The sequence below is a fragment of the Protomyctophum parallelum genome, assembly GCF_964188405.1.
Source record: "Protomyctophum parallelum genome assembly, chromosome: 17".
NCBI classification, from domain to species: domain Eukaryota; kingdom Metazoa; phylum Chordata; class Actinopteri; order Myctophiformes; family Myctophidae; genus Protomyctophum; species Protomyctophum parallelum.
In genome coordinates, this window is record NC_139719.1 from 22,912,818 (window position 1) to 22,932,130 (window position 19,313).

The 19,313-nt window shown below is 41.5% G+C and overlaps 3 protein-coding genes across 4 annotated transcripts in view; 2 read left to right on the forward strand and 1 right to left on the reverse strand.

Annotated features, from left to right (window-relative positions):
* Window positions 1-1,406: 1,406 nt before the first annotated feature.
* On the forward strand, window positions 1,407-4,547 carry LOC310874655 (interferon a3-like; the record flags this gene model as incomplete). The annotated part of the gene is made up of 4 exons (XM_083787516.1): window positions 1,407-1,463; window positions 2,353-2,502; window positions 3,231-3,308; window positions 4,449-4,547. The coding sequence occupies 4 exons, from the start codon at window positions 1,407-1,409 to the stop codon at window positions 4,545-4,547; spliced, it is 384 nt and encodes a 127-aa protein (XP_083643642.1).
* Window positions 4,548-5,547: 1,000 nt separating this feature from the next.
* On the reverse strand, window positions 5,548-8,076 carry cd79b (CD79b molecule, immunoglobulin-associated beta; the record flags this gene model as incomplete). Its single annotated transcript, XM_083787517.1, has 5 exons — window positions 5,548-5,658; window positions 6,093-6,146; window positions 6,315-6,433; window positions 6,783-7,100; window positions 8,019-8,076. The coding sequence occupies 5 exons, from the start codon at window positions 8,074-8,076 to the stop codon at window positions 5,563-5,565; spliced, it is 645 nt and encodes a 214-aa protein (XP_083643643.1). The 3' UTR covers window positions 5,548-5,562.
* Window positions 8,077-9,628: 1,552 nt separating this feature from the next.
* LOC310874509 (rho GTPase-activating protein 44-like) overlaps window positions 9,629-19,313 on the forward strand; it is a 91,776-nt gene continuing 82,091 nt past the window's right edge. For both annotated transcript variants that reach the window (XM_083787339.1, XM_083787342.1), the window contains exon 1: window positions 9,629-9,915. In XM_083787339.1, coding sequence (XP_083643465.1) covers window positions 9,863-9,915 — 53 coding nt within the window. In that variant the 5' untranslated portion in view covers window positions 9,629-9,862. The remainder of the gene's footprint in view (window positions 9,916-19,313) is intronic.

Consider the following 19,313-nt stretch of genomic DNA (forward strand, 5'->3'; position numbering starts at 1 on the left):
ATGGACAGTTAGGAGGAATGTTTGAGGGTGGTTTGATTAAAAGTTTTAGACTGTTGTTGTATAATTTGTTTTAAATAGAATTTGAAATAAAATGTTATATTTTCACACGTGTACTTTGTGTCTATTTTAAAGAATGCATGAATCGTATTTTTCTTACCCTGAACTCCACATTTAAAACTATGGTCCTCAGTTGAAAGCAGAACAATGTCCTTTTCTATATCGGTGTTTGGTTGTCATTTATTTCCCACGTACTGCAGCCTATATGTGCTGCTCATACTGCGTAGCTACTTTTCGTTTTCACTTGATTTGAAATTATGTCATTGGGTCTGAAGTCTACATTCACACACGGGTTTCATCATCTGAGTTTAAGGAGTTTACTGATAGTGAATGGTATTGCCAGATTATTGGCACTTGCTATCATTACTGTAGCTCAATGTGAGTTAAACTGCTAAAATTTCACAGATCAAAAAGTACTGTATTTATATAAACACTAACAACACACTCAAGCAGCCTGTGTTCTGTGGTTTACAACGGTCTTCAACAGGTGGTCTGCCAAATTCGAATAGACAAAATAGATCTACAGGCTTGCTGCAGTGCTGTGAGCTTGTAGATCGGCCAGCTTTGGTGTAGTTTGGGGGGGGGGGGGCGTCGTCTCACTGCGAGGCGGTGTGAGCAGTGAGGAACAGTCAAAACTAAATATAATGCCTACAAGTGCTTGTCAGGGTGGGGGTACCCAGTTCAAAGTTCTTTAAGGGATCTTGTCCTGAAGTTTTGGAACCCTTGATTTACACAACACTGATCGTGCTCTCAACTTGTGTCAAGTCTATTATGAAAAGGTTTAATCTGCAACACAATTTCATGTATTAAGGGTCCCTTGTCTCAGCTAAAGGGCCTGAAATGTTGACCACCTGTTTTACAACATGGGCATATCTGAAGTTTAATCATTGGCACAGCCCATTAGGGCACTGAGTAGGCTAATCTTTACTAAAGCAAACAACTGGTAGGCTACAAACTTGGGAAATGTCTCTATGAAGCTCACTTGAAAGTTTGTTGCGGCACATGGAGAACAGAGTTTGACAGCTAAGTTAATTCTCCATTTAGATAACTAATTTGGTAAGGGTCATCGAAATAAGAATTATCAACTGTACTTTCCAAGACCAGTGGACCGCTTTCTGAACAGTTTATAACCTGTCAAGTCCGGAAAGTGAAACAGGTGAGCCTTATTCGATTTGTTCAAGTATAAATGGAACTGAGAGACATGGCTAATGGTAAACTGGTCTTCGAAAACCACATTTATTTGTTTATTGAAAAGGATAAACATAACATTCAAAATGTTCACCAAGATATTATTTTTTTGCTTGTGTTTAAATTTATGCAGCCATGGGATGTCGCTAAGTTGCAGATGGATGGATCATAAATTCAGGCAGTACAGTGAAAACTCGTTGCTTTTGCTGGCTAAACTGGTAAGTGGCCTTTGGTTACTCACAGGATGACTGAAAACTATCTTGACATCTTGCACTAGTTGTCTAATATGCTAATGTTTGTGTCAAACGTAGGGTGGAGCTTTTACAGAGGAGGATTCTGCTGCAGTTCCCTTCCCACATGGCCTGTACACTCATGCATTTAAAGCATCAGTAAGTTCTGAGTCATAAAATGTCTTAAATTCTTAAACATGGGAAACGTGGGGTAACCTATATAATCTCCATCCTTTTCATTCTGAGACTATGGCTATGTAAGGTTGATAACACTTTTATAATGGACAGCAGCAGCAGTTTTAATTAGTACTTTAATTAATTAGTAGGCTACTACTACAGTAGCTTATCAATTTGGCCGGCATAACTGCTATACCATTATAAAGCATCAACCTCACATTCAAGGTTTACTGATCTAAATGACAACATACCTGCTGAGGAGGTATGTTGTCATTTAGATCCATTTAATTATTGATTGGATGAACAATTATTCTTCTGGGGCTGCCTAAATGCCTAAGACCTACCGTATACAGTATGCTGATGTAGGCTATAGTTCAGTAGTAAATGTTATAAAGTACATAGTTATTATTTCTCTGTCTGTATTCATTATATATTTATTAGTTAATAGTGCTATCACCTATGAATAACTCACCACTACTAAATAAATTGATAAATGAAACCAGTATAGTAGGCGTTAGGCTATGTTTATCATTTAATAAATAAAATCTACAAAGTAAGTGTTATGTTGCCACTGCAACTGCATTGTCACCTGCTATAGAACCTGAAGACAAAATATTGTTATGTTCTCAGTATGCATAATGTAATAACATAGGCCTACTTCTACTGTAGTGGTTTATCAGCAGTTTCTTTCTGTTCACAGCGTGAGGACAAGCTTGCCTTCATTGTGCAGACTATAGAGGAGATGGCTGAGCTATTTGAGGAGGACCTGGACTCTGTGTCTTGGGACGACAGCAGGGTGGAGGACTTTGTTAATGTCTTAGTCCAGCAGGGCGAGGGCCTACGCTCCTGTGTAAGCATTATTTGACCTGTTTTATACTTTAGTTTAGTTAAGTTTATTTGATCATCTTCACAGTTTATTTGTTAACACACGGTTAAATAACAAAAAAGGAACTGGAGGTGATCAAAAGGAATAGGCTGAAGCTGAAAGCTTATAAATGCCTATCCTACAAACATCAAAATATTCTTTTTACAATAAACAATACAAACAATTTAATATCATCAAGAAGATTCACAACCAATTGGCGAGAACCAACCCGATACTCCACCCACCCCCGTGTCACCATAGAGATCCACCAGGATCCCTATAAATTAAATACCAATCATCATTCTCATAGGTCAAATATGTTATATCATATTATACTATATATTACATACCACATATTATATTATATACTATATATATCATATACAAATCATTCTATGATACACTGTATTTAGCCAAAAGGATATGCTTAAATAGTATTTTGAATCGAGAATTTATTAGCACTTTTAGTGCTAATAAATAAGTTTGATGCAGTAAGTTGTCCGTCTCTGTTCCCTGGAGTGTGCAGTCCCTTCCTTGGAAGGTTTTTCTCTTTATATATATATATATATATATATATAGCCTCTGACTTCCTGCCAAAGACTACATCATGCCAATAACTCAGTCCTTAAGTGTATTATTATTTGAATGAACTGAATATCTAATTACACGTTGGTTGGATTAATGCGATAACCAATTATGGTATTCTGTTGTAGATGGTGAATCGGATGAAAAAGAGCAGGAAGGTGCACTTGTACTTCAAGAGGCTGTCACACCATGTCCTGGAGCAGATGGTGAGAATAATCTAAGAATAACCTCCATTTGGGCTCTTTATTGAGGTTTCACATAGGCCTTGCAAAAGAAAGAATAAGTCTGCACACTGTTTTGAAAGCTCCCCAAAAACTTTATTTACTTTATATAAAAAAATCACACCCATGTGAAGGAAGTGGTGCAACTCCGTGTGGGGGTCCCGGGGGGTGGAACGCACCCAGGGTGCCGGCCCGATTCCGGCGAGCCGCCCCGCGTCCGAAACGTTTGAGAAATGACAGTTACCGTGTGGGGGTCCCTCTACTGTACTGTACTGTCACTGTACTGTACTGTCACACCCAAAATCACCATATATACAGTTAATATGTGCGTGTGTGTTTGTGTGTGTGTGTGTGTGTGTGTGTGTTTTATGTTGCGTAAGGTGGTGAAAAACAACCATGCTGTTTTCGTGCTCAGACGCACCCACCCACACACCTACCCACCCACACACATAGTCACTTAAGGAAGTGGTTGCACCACTTAAAAACACAACGTTTCGGCCTCTGTGGCCGAGTGCAGTTTGTTATTTTTGTTCGAGCACCTGTTGAATTAGCCTGGGATGTGCGTGCACCTCCTCCTGACCACTTTCACATAGGCCATAACATTTTGTTTATTAAACCACGTTCAACCTGGCAGTCTCTATTTTAGGTATATTATTCTAGGTGAGCATTTTCAAAAGATAAAAAAAATGCCGGGAGTAGAAGATCTGCAAGCTGACCATGCTTTGCAATGCAATGCGCTGTGAGCTTGTAGATCAGTTTTTGCTGTAGTGCAATAACCCCTGTGGTCTTTGAGATGGTTGCAAGGCACTCCCCAGCTAAATGAGTTCATATACTGTAGTATCAAAATTAGAGGCCAATTCTAAAAGTGCCTTCTAAATCCCAGTGGTGTAGTAACTAAGTACAATTTTCAGTACTTTTACTTCAACTCTACTAGGCCTACATTTCAGAGGCAAATATTATACTTTTACTCCACTACAATATTATTGCATTTTAACAACACAAATCTTGTATAAGGGGTTCCTGACTCAAAATGTTTGGAGTCCAAAGCCAAATACATATTCATTTCGGTGTCATTTACATGAAAAGGTTCGTGAATGGCTGCTCAACACCATTTCCTGTCTGCAGGGTCACAGCGCTGAGGCCTGGGAGTTGATCAGGAAGGAGATCAGAAGTCACCTTCTGAGACTTGACCTTCTGGCTTCTGCCGCATTCATCGCAAACTGAAAACCTTTCTCTTTCTCTCCATTTGATGTATTATCTAATTTAATTATTTTTATATGTATTTATTGGTCCATTTATAATTTATTTGTTGAATAATGCTAGATATTTGTAAAATAATTTATTTTTGTATTTGTCATCTTATATGTATATATGTATATGTATTTATATGCTATTCATTTTAACCTGTTACAGCAATTAAAACAAGATGAAAGGCATTGATTGATACTATTCCTTCTATATAAAATAATGTATTGTTTTTCCATAATGCAATCCTGCGTTCACACGGGTAGATGCAAAGATACAAAGATTCACAGCATATTTGTCGCTTTGTATCTTAAGTTGAAGGCGGTTCAACTTATTTGTAGCTTTGTATCTTTTGTAGCAGCTACAAACTCTGTAGCTTCATGTCGCTGGGCTTCCATTGAAAATGAAATGCCTCTCAATCCCAGAGTGGCTGAATTAAGTTACAGAGTGGCCAGAAACATGCCAGAATAAATTAATGCAAAGATATGTATTTTTCACACTACTATGTTAATCAAACTGCAACTGTGTCAACTCCACTTCATAGCATCGTTTTCAGGCTTCAACTGACAAATTCTGTCCGCCTGTGATCTTGTCCCTTGCTCCACTATCAATTGAAGTGCAGGTGCAGCCAGGTGGTGTATGGCCCTGTTTCCCAAACAGTGGGTAGGGACCCATCTGTGTGTCGCAGACACATTTTTATGGGTCCCTTAATTTAGTTATTAAATTATATTTCGTTTTTAAATATTATTTCAAAACATTTTCAAGAAACATTCCCAAAAAAGAAAAAGAAAAAATCATGAATTAACAACCAATTTCAATTAATTTTCCTGTCATTTCTTAAAGAAATCAAAGAAAAATCAAAGAAATTCCATATTAGAAAACAAATGTTTAAGAATACTGAAAATAGCTGATCTGCTATTTTCACTAGCAATCTCTCTTTTGGGTCAAGGCACGGGCTAAAAAGTTTGGGAACACCTGCTCTAGAGAAGTGATCTCAGTCCCTTTCCCATGAGGCCCCAGCTCCCTCAGGCTCAGTGTACACAGAGATGTCCTGGTAAATATCTCCTCCACATGTCCCCATCGCCAGGCCCTGCTCCCAGAAAGAGACAGGAAGGAGAGGACACATTTGAACCCAGTCTCGGTCTGTGGTCACAAGGAGCCTGGCCCTTCCCGTTGTCTTAAGCAGCCACTACCCAATAATGACTTAGTTCAACATGTACAACATTAAATCAAATTCTGGTTACATTTTCTGTTTCTCCATAGACCATTGTATTGTTCAAATGCAACGGGATGAGATTAAGCCACGGCAACACTATAGACAAACAAACTATGCTATGATGTGCTCACTGGAGTGAGGGGTGTGTGTGTGTGTGTGTGTGTGTGTGTGTGTGTGTGTGTATACACAGCTGTGAGAATAAACCATGTTTCCTCTTTGTAAAACAACTTAGTGTAAGTGTCAAATTACATTTCATGATCTATAGAATTACATTTTTATAATGGCAAAATCTGCCAACTCTCACAAACCTCATAGATGTGATCGATTTCAGGCTCCTCATAAATGGCTTCCTGTTTTTTCAGCTGTACGGAAAAAATACATTGGACAACATAAATATGGTATGTACAGTACTGTAGTTACACGTTTCAATTTAACCACCCAGGCCAGAGCCAGTAGATGTATATAGACGTACATAGAAGTCATTTTGATAAATGGAAACTCTTTTTGAATTTGTCCTGCACTCTACTCACCAACAGATGGTTGTGGATCATTGCAGCAGCAATACACATAGCCAACATCAGACCTTGAATGAAGATAAGACCATCTTTCATCTTACTCCTGTAGACTGCATTGTCAATGTTAATGGGTCCTATGAGTATGCCAGAGAGAGAGAGAGAGAGTTGTATATGTGACACATTTATAATTCAATATGGGTAAATTCTCCTTCTACAGCACTGCCAGTCTGCCACCCAAGTGTGGAATCTGGAATGCCCTGACCCCGAAAACAATGCAGATCACTGGCAATCCACATTTCAGCAGGCCAAAGGGAGAGGAAATCAAATATCCTTTTGATCACTGCCCCCCATCGCCTCTTTACACCACTTTTTTTTTCTTCCACATTCACTATTTTGTGATGTTGAATTTTGTTATTTTTCATGTCATGTTTATTAATTAATACATTAATACTGTCTAATAAAGTATTCAATCAATCTACTCACTGAAAACTTGTAGCTCAGTTCCTGGTCCCCATGTGTTGTTCATTTTACAGAAATACACGCTGCTGTCCTCTAGGTCCACATTTTGCAGGATGATGGAGGCGGCCCTGTTGGGTGTCTTTCCTGCTATTATACTGACCCTCTGTCCGGTCAACACTTGCCTTCTCTCTGCGGGTGCCATGTTGTAACGAGAGGCTTTGTACCACTGGACTGGCAGGCTGTGCTCCGTGCACAAGCAATGGATGACCACGGTCCGGCTGGTTTTCACCCCATAGAAGCGCGGCCTCTGGCTGACCTGCAGATCTGGATTCAGGGCCACTGCTGGGACAGGAGTCTGAGGTAACTGATGTTATGTTTCCCAAACACTCACTCAGACACATTTTTACGGGTCCATTTATATACCGGTTTGGTTTCCTACATTTAACATTTAAATTGTTATTACCTTTTCAAAAATCATTCCCCAAAAAGCAACATTTTCATGAATTAAAAACAAATTAAATTCGTTTTTTCAGTAATTTCATGAAGAAATTAAATTAAAATCTAAGAAATTCCATAAATTAGAATACTAATATTTAAGTAGTAATGAAAATGAGTTGCCTGAAATAACACTTCACTAAAAGTAAAAAAACATATTTATAGTCACAGTCCAATTTGACTTTGATATTGACAGAAAGAATGGATAATCCCAGTTAGGGGAGAATGAGTGTAGGGCGGCTACAGTATCATTCATAATGTGTAATTTCATAAGAAATTATAATGACAAGTGGAAGTTTCTGGCTGCTCTGCTGCAATGGTTTTAATCAAGTAATATATCAATAAACATCAGTTTGAGTTTCAAACATCATAAAACACAATGTAATACAAACATACATGCAGACATACAAATATATACAGTATATGTATATAATTTCTAATAGAAATCATTTACTGAATTATAATTACGCTATAGGCATTTATAGTATATCTTATTTTGCACTCATTTTTGTGCAAAAAGAGACTTCCTCATTTAGTAACAGATGGCCGGGAAGTGCTGGTGTTGTGACTGAACTAACATGCAAAACAGTTGCATTTAGTTAACTACAGTATGTGGTCAAAACAAAAGACATTTCTAAAAACTAAACAAAGTAGGCTAAGCATGCAGGAGCATTAATTTATATACCAATATAATGTACACACATGAAGTGACTTCATGTGCTCCGTTCAAAAAGGAATTGAGAGATATAGTGAAATAAAACGTACCTGAGAAGCTGGCCAAGGCGAGTATGTATCCACAGCATCCAACCTGAAACCAGTACATGATGAAAATAATAAAACAGAGGCTGTACTCAGATGAAAGCTATGAACAAGTAGAAGTCCTCTGGACTGGAGAGAAGTGATGCCTTCAAGCTACTTGGTTCCCCTTTACATCAGGCAAATAGGGGAAATATGCCCCACCTAAACCAACCTGCTGAGAAAACATCAAACTTGGACTTCACATCGAGAGTAATAGATTCAAGTGAGTAATAGATTCAAGTTGATTCCACCGAATCAGAGTGGGCACCAGACCTCAGAAGAGTGGGCAGCCCACTAGGGGAAATCCAGGCACCAAAGCGGGAATACTTTGATGTCTGGTATGTGTATTATTGGAATAAATACATTCAGATTAATTTTTTCCCTCATCCAATACATTTTCAGACACATTTTTACATTAGTTTGAGGTTAAAGGACAACTTTGGTTCATGTTTTAGGTTGTTAACCTCAAACAAATTGAAACAGCTTTTTTGTTTCATAAATATGTTAGTAATACCATATCAAAAGTCCCAATCCATGCAGAAATGCCAGTGGTGGACATTATTGAAAAATGCTTTTTCAATTCCTGTTCTGTTCTTTGACTATATAGAAGTGTCTATTTGTACGTCTCTAAATGTTTTGATGAATTGAACAAGGTGGACCCTCTTGTAAGTTGTAAACAAGTGCAATGCTTAATTGGGTCGTCCACTCACAGTTAACAGTCTTTGTATTGAGTTTGTGCTTGAAATGTACTGTAATTATGCAAACTGTTAATAAATATTTCAATCAATCAATGCATATTACAAATTACATCATGGTAAAATGTTAAAGCATATGTGTGCTGTGAAATACCTGCAAACAGACAGTCTTACAGAACAGGTAAGGTATCCAATGTCGAGGCTCCAACAGAAAACCTGAGTTCATTATCAGGAGTGTGTTGTGATCTTCTGAGCACTCCAGAACAAGGCCCACCCCTGGAGCATGGCCCAAGGTTTTAGCCTCTTGGCCAACTACAGGACAGTTTCCATACTCTGGTTGTCCCTAAGACTTTTATTTTGAAAGGCTTCTTTCCTGCCCAAATGTCTGGTAAGTGGTATCTGACTGATGATTACTCTGATTGAAATGATCAAGTTCACCTGTGGACGGTGATCTATGCTACACACAGACAGACAACATAACTCCCATTGTGTTCTTTAGTTCTTCCATTCATAGTCATACACATCATTAGCCACAAGATAGCGCCGTTTACCTTTATAACTTTAGGGTAAGTTTTATTTTACCAGCTTTGAATAGCCTAATGTTCAGGACGGTACAGAGCAGACTATACTGCTTATCAACATTAAACCTTGCACAAGTGACTAGCCTAGCTGCTACCAAGGCGTTGTTAAAATAGTTGCCCACTGGTAACTCCTTATAGGCCTATAGATATGGGTAAATGTAGATGGATGATGAAGAATTTCAGGTAGGCAGGAATTTTTGCCCTCGGTATGTCGAATGAACTTCATTTCCCATAATGCACCGGCGAACAGTGTCATCACCATCGAGAGCTGTCACTCTCATTGCACAGGGAGAAATCGGTCCAGCACGACCAGCAGGCAGCATCTCTGAACAGCGGAGTGGAGGAGAGAGCGAGGCGGCAAAATGCATAGAAATCAGCTCACGCACACGTCACATTATTGACCATGTCTTTCCTATAGACGTTTAAAAGCGCGGCCCTTCTTGTCGGTCACCTCTTGTGGAGACGTGACTCTCTGTCAATGAGATAATGTGGAGTCGCTCTACACATCGGCGTTAACGCAGAACAAAAATACGAGATGAAGAAGCAATTCAATCGAATGCGACAGCTCGCCAACCAAACAGTGGGCAGGTAAGAGCAAAATAACATTACATATTATCAAATGTAATCACACCAGAGATTGATCTGTAGACATGTTGGGGCACATCATTGACCCAAATGGTCAAATACGTAGTTAGTCAGCACAGCAGGGCATTCAGGACACAGTAAAAATCCCCAGTGTTGATTTAACTCTAAAGACTATATACAAATGTAACCAAAATGGACCCGCCCATTCTGGTTAGCTACATTTGTATACACTCAGTTACAAATGGTTATATTTAACATTGGCTCTACTTAGGCTATATCTTTTTCATTCATTCACATGTCATACTGCGTGTACTGTTTACTGTGTACTGGGTTGTGGTTGTTTCCCATGATTTGGACATTTGATTGGGTTTGATTGATTGATTGAAGTAATTATTAACAGTTTGCAGAATGGGTACATTTCACATGAAAGCACAACTCAATACAAAGACTGTTACCGTGGACTGGACGACACACTGATGAAGCATTATTGTTTACAACAGGGTCCAACAGGGTCATCAACATTGGTTGGTTGGTTGGTTGGTTGGTTGGTCACGACGAGCATTGACACGGTTACCCAATGATTCACTGGGCAGATGTCAAGTGATAACCTGATCATTGAGAAAAGGCTGCTGTGTGCAGTCAGTAGGCCTACATTGCTGAGTGCACACAAACCACCAACTAACTTGAGCTATAGGCTGCGTTAATGCCTTTAACCTCCCATTGATTCCATATTTAAAGAGTCTAAGCTGAGTCTAAGAGTCGATATGACTGTTGTTTGGTATTTTAGAGCTGAGTCAGTGGTGGTGGGTTTTACGTCAGATGAGAGGTGTTGATGTCAGTCTTGTCAGGTATTGGTGTGTTCCTTGAGGCCTTCAGTCAAAACTAAGTGTTGTGACAACTTACAAGACTCCAGCAAGGGAGCGTGTGTGTGTGTGTGTGTGTGTGTGTGTGTGTGTGTGTGTGTGTGTGTGTGTGTGTGTGTGTGAGACTGTGACGGTGTGTATGTGTGTGTGTGTGTGTGTGTGTGTGTGTGTGTGTCCAGCACTATTCCCAACTGGAGTCAGGTGGTATGTTATTGTCTCTCCCTCTGTTTGTCCACCACACCCTTCACCTCAGAACTAGAAGTGAATGTCATATTGTCAACATTAGTGACCTGCAGGGTTAAGTTCCTTTTTCCCTTCGTGCATATTGCAGAATCTTGGCACAGAACATAATCTATGTCAGGGTTGTTCCACCTCAGTAAGCATGCAAACAGGAGCTGCCAAGTTAGACGGCAAGAAGGTTGATCAGTGGGTTGTCGTCATGTCGACCAGAAGAACTTGTTTCAGTTCTCAGGTTATGAAGCCTAGATGTGTTTATTGTATGTTGCGGATTATGCAGGCGTGTTTGTTTTCCTTGGCCGACAATGCGGTAACTGATGAGGCTGGCACAATGAGAAGATTTAGTGTCATGCCATGATCCCATATTGCTTGCCTGCTCACACTCTGGCCACTGGGAGAGAGAAGCCGATCCAGTCCGTGATCAATACAAAATGTATTACTGTTGCCAACTCTCAACAGAGTGGACTTGGCAGGGGTAATATGAAACCTCGATGCTGATAACCCAGCGTTAAAGGTTTAGGAGCTTTCTGAAACTGGGCACGTCTTGGAAGTCTGTTCGATGGCTGATGCATGTGCGTGTAGGTGTGTGTGGGTGCGGGCGTTGGTGTATCCGAAAGATGCAGCATACGTAAGTGAGTGCATATGATTTGCGATCGTGTGTGTGTGTGTGTGTGTGTGTGTGTGTGTGTGTGTGTGTGTGTGTGTGTGTGTGTGTGTGTACACACACATGTATGATAGTTGTCTGTGCAATGTGAATAACACAGTAAATATAAAGTCTGGAGTGTACACGTATATACAAGTGCAGGTGTTAGTGTGTTTGTTGTCCATTAGCACTATAACCCGGTGCTGCATAATGTTGTGCTAATGAGTTTCAACCTGCATGTTGTTATGTGGAACAGCAGGGCCAATTAGTCATATTTAGAGGCCAGAAGGCCAGAGGCTCCAGCGCTACTCCTGACTGCTGGCCATTGATGTAATTGGGGGTCTTTCCACCTGCATTGCCTTAAGGCTCACACGTACGCATGCACGCTCTTGCACGCATGTACAGTATGCACGCACGCACACACACATAGCATGCACACACACCAGCCCATCCCGACTTCAATTGTACATTTCACCTGTAGAAAGTTCCCATTAATTTACATGAGATTCCATTGTCAATTCTTTAACCTGTACTATGGCAAGAATTGTATCGTACAGAAGGAATTAAGAAACATGTTGTCATGGTTTAATACACTGCACAATGCACATAGGTATGTTTGTCTTGTACCTTGAGGACTGAGGAGGTAACTGTGAAACTCATAAAGATATGTAGGCTAGTAAGGCTACGTACACGTACGATATGTAATATCTGTAAGACTTTATAATAAGGTCGTGTCCAGGGTTTCCTGCACAATGTTGTTGGCATGGCGCTGCGCCATGCTTGAAATAAATCGCGCCATGCCAAGCTTAAAAAAAAAAAAGTGCCTCCCCAGTGCCTCCCCCAGTGCCACCCCAGTGTCTGCCCAGTGTCTGCCCAGTTTCCGCAAAGTGCCTCCCCAGTGTCTGCCCAGTGTCCCCCTGAGTGCCTCCCCACTGCCTCCCCAATGCCTCCAAAGTGGCTGCAGTTTCTCCCCAGTGCCTCCCCAGTGTCTCCCCAGTGCCTCCCCAGTGCCCCCCCAGTGCCTCCCCAGTGTCTCCCCAGTGCCCCTGCAGTGCCTCCCCAGTGTCCCCCCAGTGTCTCCAATAGCAATACAAGAGCATTAATACAAATTAATCTTAATTTATTAATCAAATTAATTAATTAATTAATCAAATGTTTCGCCGCGCGGCCATAGGCCGCGCACCCATAGGCCGCGCGCCAGAAGGTCCCCCCGCGCCCAGCACCATGCCAAGGCCTTTTCCTGCAGGAAACACTGGTGTCTATAATGCACTTATAACTTATAAGGCACTACAACTTATATCAAGGTCTATGAAGTATTATAACTTATAATAATATAATTTATGCCTAGTGCCAGTAATATGTTATAAACGTAAGTTCATAATGAGGGTTATAATGTCATTATAATGTTCATTATAATGCATTATAAATGTGATTATAATGCATTATAGACGTGACCTTTATACTTAAAAGGTGTTTTACCGTAATGTCTTCTCAGCCTTTCACAATTTCACTTGAGACAAAAGCAAAGTAATCAGGTGTGTGTATGTGTGTGTGTGTGTGTGTGTGTGTGTGTGTGTGTGTGTGTGTGTGTGTGTGTGCGTGTGTGTGCGTGTGTGTGTGTGTGTGTGTGTGTGTGTGAGTGAAGCCCTCCTCCCTGGCCTCTCCCTGGCTTCAATCGAAAACCACCTAACTCCATTGGATCGTCAAACTATCTGCCAAACCAGCTAACTCCACCCGTGTAGCCATCTTTTTTGTTTTCTTTTATAAATCAGTGCTATTGAACACTCTTTATGTCTGTGTGTTGGTTAAAATATAGTAAACCATTGAACAGTATTAAAAGCGCTTTAACAAAAACCTCTTAACTCCACTTGATGTTTTCACATTTCTGGAGTTTCTGCCAGACAGCAGAGATATAATAATATTATATTACTATAATATTTTGTCTTATTGATCCGCTTCAAACAAAGCACAAACGCTGGCACAGGCATTTTTGTTTCTTTTTTGTCAAAACATTTCCTTTTAGAATGGTTAAACATTGCTGGTCATAATATGGATATACTGTAGGCTAAGGAAGGTTACGTACAGTCAAACCTAGCCTCTAAAACCCTGGACAACCTTAATCCTGTGTGTCAGCACATAATGCTGCATGAACTGCGACTGAATGAAAATGTGTCTGTCTGTGGACATCAGGAGGTTATGTCAGGAAAGGGGATGCAGCGACAAATCCTTTTCTCTCGCTCAGTCGGTACCTTGTCGCACATATTTTTAGCTCATCTTCTCACTGACAGTTTTTTGCACTTACTCTCACGATGACCGTGACATGTACGGGCATTGGCCCGGAGGGTGAGGAGCTTTTTTATTTCAGTGGTGGGCTGTTTGGCGGTCATTTCCTTTGAAGAAAGACGTGTGTCCTCATGGAAAACGGAATGAAGTGATGTGAGTCTGCATAGAGCTGCTGCTTGGTCAGCAGAGGAAGTGGAGGAATGTAGAGCAGGAGATACATTCTGAAAGGAGAGAGAGAAAGAAAAAATGTTTCCCAGGGACGCTTGGGGAAATGGTTTTGTAATCCCTGACAGTAGACTGGGAAATTACCTCCTATTGTCATTCAGTGGTCTGGAGGTTTCAGGCCATAGAGGCATTGTTTGTCCCACTCCCTGCTCATACTCATTCCATTTCAGTCCTGAAACCATTATCGGCTGACAGCCCCTCAGCCTCTGTGATCGAAGACTGGGTTGTAAATTACGTGTCGTGGGCTATTCACAGCGAAAGAAATGCAGGCGTTGCCATTAATAGCTTCATCATTCTTTTGTTAGCTATTTCACGCAGCATTGTTTCCACTGCCAGCTCCTGGCGGCTTGATGCACAGCCACACATGGACAAGGGAATCACCATTTGATTGATGGACGGATCTGTGACAGATGGTGATTCAGTATTATTATTATTTTTTTCAGTCAGTGGTGGTACAAGACTAGTACTCAAATGTTTTACTTAAGTAAAAGTATCAATACTGCAATGTAGAAATACTCAAATGCACAAGCTCACACAATGCGTCGCGATGTGACACATTCTCCACGACGCATTGTGAGCTTGTAGATCGGCTATTTTCAAATGGTCGAAATGTATATAGGGCTGAAGTGGTTAATGTATGTTTTGTAAAAGTACAATATTTACCTCTTAGTTAGAGTAGAAGTAAAAGTACTGGAAATTGGAAATAATCAAGTAAAGTGCAAATACCTCAAAATTGTACTTAAGTAGTATGGTACTTGAGTAAATGTACTTAGTTTACTTACCACCACTGGAGACTGTTGCTTCTTCTCTCTGGCCCTTGACAACAGCAACCTGAGGCTCACGCTGTGTGTGAATTGTTTCGTTTAGTTGTTAAGTCAGGCAGCAGCATGAAGCCTGAGCGACACCTGAGGCGTTCCTCTGGTTTCGTTTCAATAACGATGACTAGAATTTTGCGGGCCTGCGGCCCGCTCATCCTAGCGCATCCTCGATGCATGGCAAATGGGAAGAAGGCAATAGCGGGAGGGCGATGCGAGTGCTGTACTGTACCCCTTTGTACTGTACTGCACTCCTTAGTATTGTACTGCACTCCTTAGCATTGCACTGTACTGTAATGTTGTCCTCTGTACTGTACTGTACTGTACTGTACTGTACTGTACTGTACTGTACTGTACTGTACTGTACTGTACTGTACTGTACTGTACTGTACTGTACTGTACTGTACTGTACTGTTATTAGTGTTGTTATTATTATTGTTGTTGTTGTTATTATTATTGTTATTATTACATGGATTATTGTTCTGATGTGAGCTTGTTTGTAAATGAGTGAGTTTACAAAGAAGCTTATTGTTATTATTATGATTATTATTAGTAGTATTGTTATTGTGATTGTTATTATTACATGGATTCCAAAATTGCTAAATATAAAAATATATATATTTTATTATTGTCTGTAACTATATACCCCCTTTGCCCCCCGTGGCGCCGGTCCTGCAAATCCAAAAGTAGTGTGAATATTTCCACAGCCTAATTACTAAAGGATAAACTATCAGTCTTCTCCGAAATCTGTCAATCTTTGTCAACTCAGCACGCGCTCCAACACAAACACATTAAGCTTCAGCTGACACAAAACAACACCACGCTGTTTGTCCAAAACACACAATAACTCCTCTCCCACCGACGTCATGTGTTCATTTATCTTTAGCCATATAGATAGACTCCATTTGACCCAAATCAACACCAATGCTAGCCTGTTTGTCCAAAACACACTATCTGCTCTCCACGTTTCTACTTCGCCACAACCTAATGTTAGTAACAAATCTATTGTTGTAGATTGTGAGAAAGGGATGTCAGAAAGCCAAGCGTTGTCAGTTTACTCACAGCGCACAGCACAGCACGTCACTCCTGTCAGCTAGGGTTGAGCTGCAGGGTTGAGCTGCTTAACGACGACACTGTCTGTCAGGCGTACTGTAGTAAATATAGGACTAATATGTGCATGGAATGGATAGTGTGTGAGTCTGGGTTCAGCGCACACTCGCAATTGCGGCTGGAGGGCGACGTGACACACACACACACACACACACACACACACAGGGCGATGTGTGGATAAATCACTGAGAGTTGGGAAATGCGCACGCAAGCACAGAATGCACGGGCGTTGCCGCGTGGGCGTGCAAACGATTAAGCACGCACAGGCAAATGTGTTCAGAAGTACAACGATTAAGCACGCACAGGCAAATGTGTTCAAAAGCATCTGTTTCGGTTTCGTTTGCCAGACGGTTTCGTTCGGATGGCTGGTCTCTGTGCTGCTATGGAGCAGTGTAGAGTAGGCGTGGCGCAGGCGCGTTAACGACATTGAGGGGTAAGAAACCATCCCGGTCACGTGGTTCATGTAACGCGTGTCACTGTGAAGGACTGGCCAGTCTGGCGGCTCTGGCCCCAACATGACGATTTTGACGTAGGCTGTTGAGCTTGCGCAACAACAGCGTGTTTCACAAAAGTAATATTTGTAAAGTAAATAAGACATTTGAGTGAATGCAATGTAGCCTATACAGTATGTATTCTGGGAGCGTGCAGAAATTATTTTGCATAGAGAGATGTGTGGTAAAAGTGTGGTTCGGTCGGAGATAGAGCACGGATAAACGGCCATGTGCTCGTGTACCCCCTGTCTATTAGGGTAGCAGGATAGGACAGGTGACGTCAGCCTCCACCCGAGTTACACATGATTCTGTATATAGGGTTCCCCCGACTGAGTGAATGAAAGACTTTACAGTACTTGTACATCTGTCTGACATGGCGTATACCGTGCACAATTACTGTCTGGCACAGCTGTTAAAATCAGTTATGTCTTTGCACACATGGCCGCTGCTGATGACAGTCATGTGTTGCCACCCTATATGGTTTCCTGAGAAACAGCGGAAAATATGGAAACATGCTGTGCGCACTGCACAGCTCCTAGGGTTTCTTTCATTCAGGTAGCCATTGCAACTGGAGATTCAGCATTTCCTCTGTGGTGATTCTATGCTGTCAAACAGGACCCACACAATGAATTCTGCGAATTTAAGTCAGACTGTGTAATTAACCCATTTTGGGCGGGAACCCCTTTTGGTGTTAGCAGATCTACAAGCCACCGAGTGGCACGCTATTATTATTTGATTGCACGCAGAATACGTGTCTGTGTCAGGAAGCATGTAGAGCTCAGAAGAACCAGTCTGGTATTCCCTTCCCATCATGAATCCCTGATCTGCCATCATCTCACTACTGCCTGGACAGTGGACACCTCATGGTCAATATTCTGACTGACACACACTCGTCTTGACTCTTGACAACCAAGGCTGTGGAATGTGAGCACTTTGTTCTGATATGAAGCCTAATATGAAGCAAGCCTTCTCTGCAACTGTTTGGGTACTAATAAAGAGCTTCTTGCTTGTATGTGTTTTTGATGAAAACAAATGGACCCGGAGGGCTGAACATAATTTATGGTAATCTGTTTTTCATCCTCCTTGACTGCTGGGCCATTCAGTGGAAAGATAATGAAGCTCATTTGTCAAACATGTTGCAGATATTTATATGCCCGCCCATGTACTGTAGTGTATGTGTTTTAATTCTACTAACATCCCCGGCATTTGGGAATTGATTACCCCTTACTTGACGCACTGGTTCTCTACGTGTGGTCCGGGGACCCCCGTGGTGTCCTTGAGGATGGATCCCAGCTAAATGCTTGATAGCTACAGTAGGAACCAAATGGACAATGATGGGTCTGTATCTCTGAGAGTTTTTGTGCAAATGGAACCAAATTTTCAATTGGTTACATTTGTACTGTACACTCTCATCATTTTATTAAATTAACACAGGGATTGTAGTCAATTTACAGTGTCTAGATTGGGGTCCCAGACTGAACAAATTGAATCAAATGGGGGTCCATGGCCTAATTCATATATTATATCAATAGAGAAAGCTTTGGGCGTTACAATTTGAATGAATATGTTGTCTCTGAAATTAAATCATTTATTAGTGTTATTAGCTCAGCCTTGCAGGGCAGTGAGGGTACTGCTCAGTTCACCCCACCCTCCCACGGTGTTCAGCACTGAATGGCTGCATGGACAAAGTGACACCGCTAACAAGACCCGCCAGGGGTGACGTTCCATTCATAGTGTGAAGTGCTGTCTCTCTGGACGCCGTTGGTCGGTGGTGAGAGCAAGGTGTGCGTGTGTGTGAAAAAGGGGCAATCATTACTGTCACCATTATTTCCATTATTGTCGTGCTGTGTGGATGTTGAGCGGTCATGCATGGGCGCGCACGGGTGCACCTGGGCTCGTGTTCATTCATTCCACAACAGGGAGCCTTCATCGTTAATCAAGGTGATTGTGTGTCAATGGTAGACTCCTGCAGAGCAATTAGAGCCTCGGCCAGTCTGCCTGCTTCGCTGCAATTATGACGTGAAAGGTGCTAGTAACATGCTGGGTGTATTCTTTTTTGCTGCGCACAACATAACCTCAAATCTTTGCGTCTATGCCTCCACTTTGCCAACTCCAGTGTTTCCACACTCGCACACACACAATTTATTCTGTCTGTCTGTCTTGGACCTGTCAATCAATCAGCCCCCCAGCAGCATGATGCTACTGCTCAAATAGCACTGTGACAGCCAAGCTGTGCAAGGGATTGAAGCCAGATTTTTTTGCTTCGTCGTATGACGTGTCTGTCGAACAGCGTAAATAGCAGGTCTACAAGCTCACAACACGTTGCTGTGATGCAACACGCTGTGAGCTTGTAGACCTGCTATTTTCAGCAGGCGACACTATCATACGACGAGTATAAAACAAGCATGAGGTAATTAAGTACAGGACGAGAGAGTATGGCTGCTGCTACCTGCCTCTGCTGGAAAGAAAAAAAACGTCCTTTTTTTGCACAGTGACTGGGGTGTGTTTGTCTTCTCCGAGTGCTGCGGGGTGGGGATGCTCACACAACTAGAGCACACACTGACTTCCAATTGAATCGCTTCAACGGGGTCATCTTTCGTGACCCCGCTGTGGTCGCAGTAAAATTGGGAGCAAATCTAAAGGCGGAGTGAATCCCCAGACGGCTTTTGTGCCCCTGTGGAGTGTTCTTTTGGGATTGTCACTGTATTTCTTTTTTGAGAGGGGGGGCTGTTGA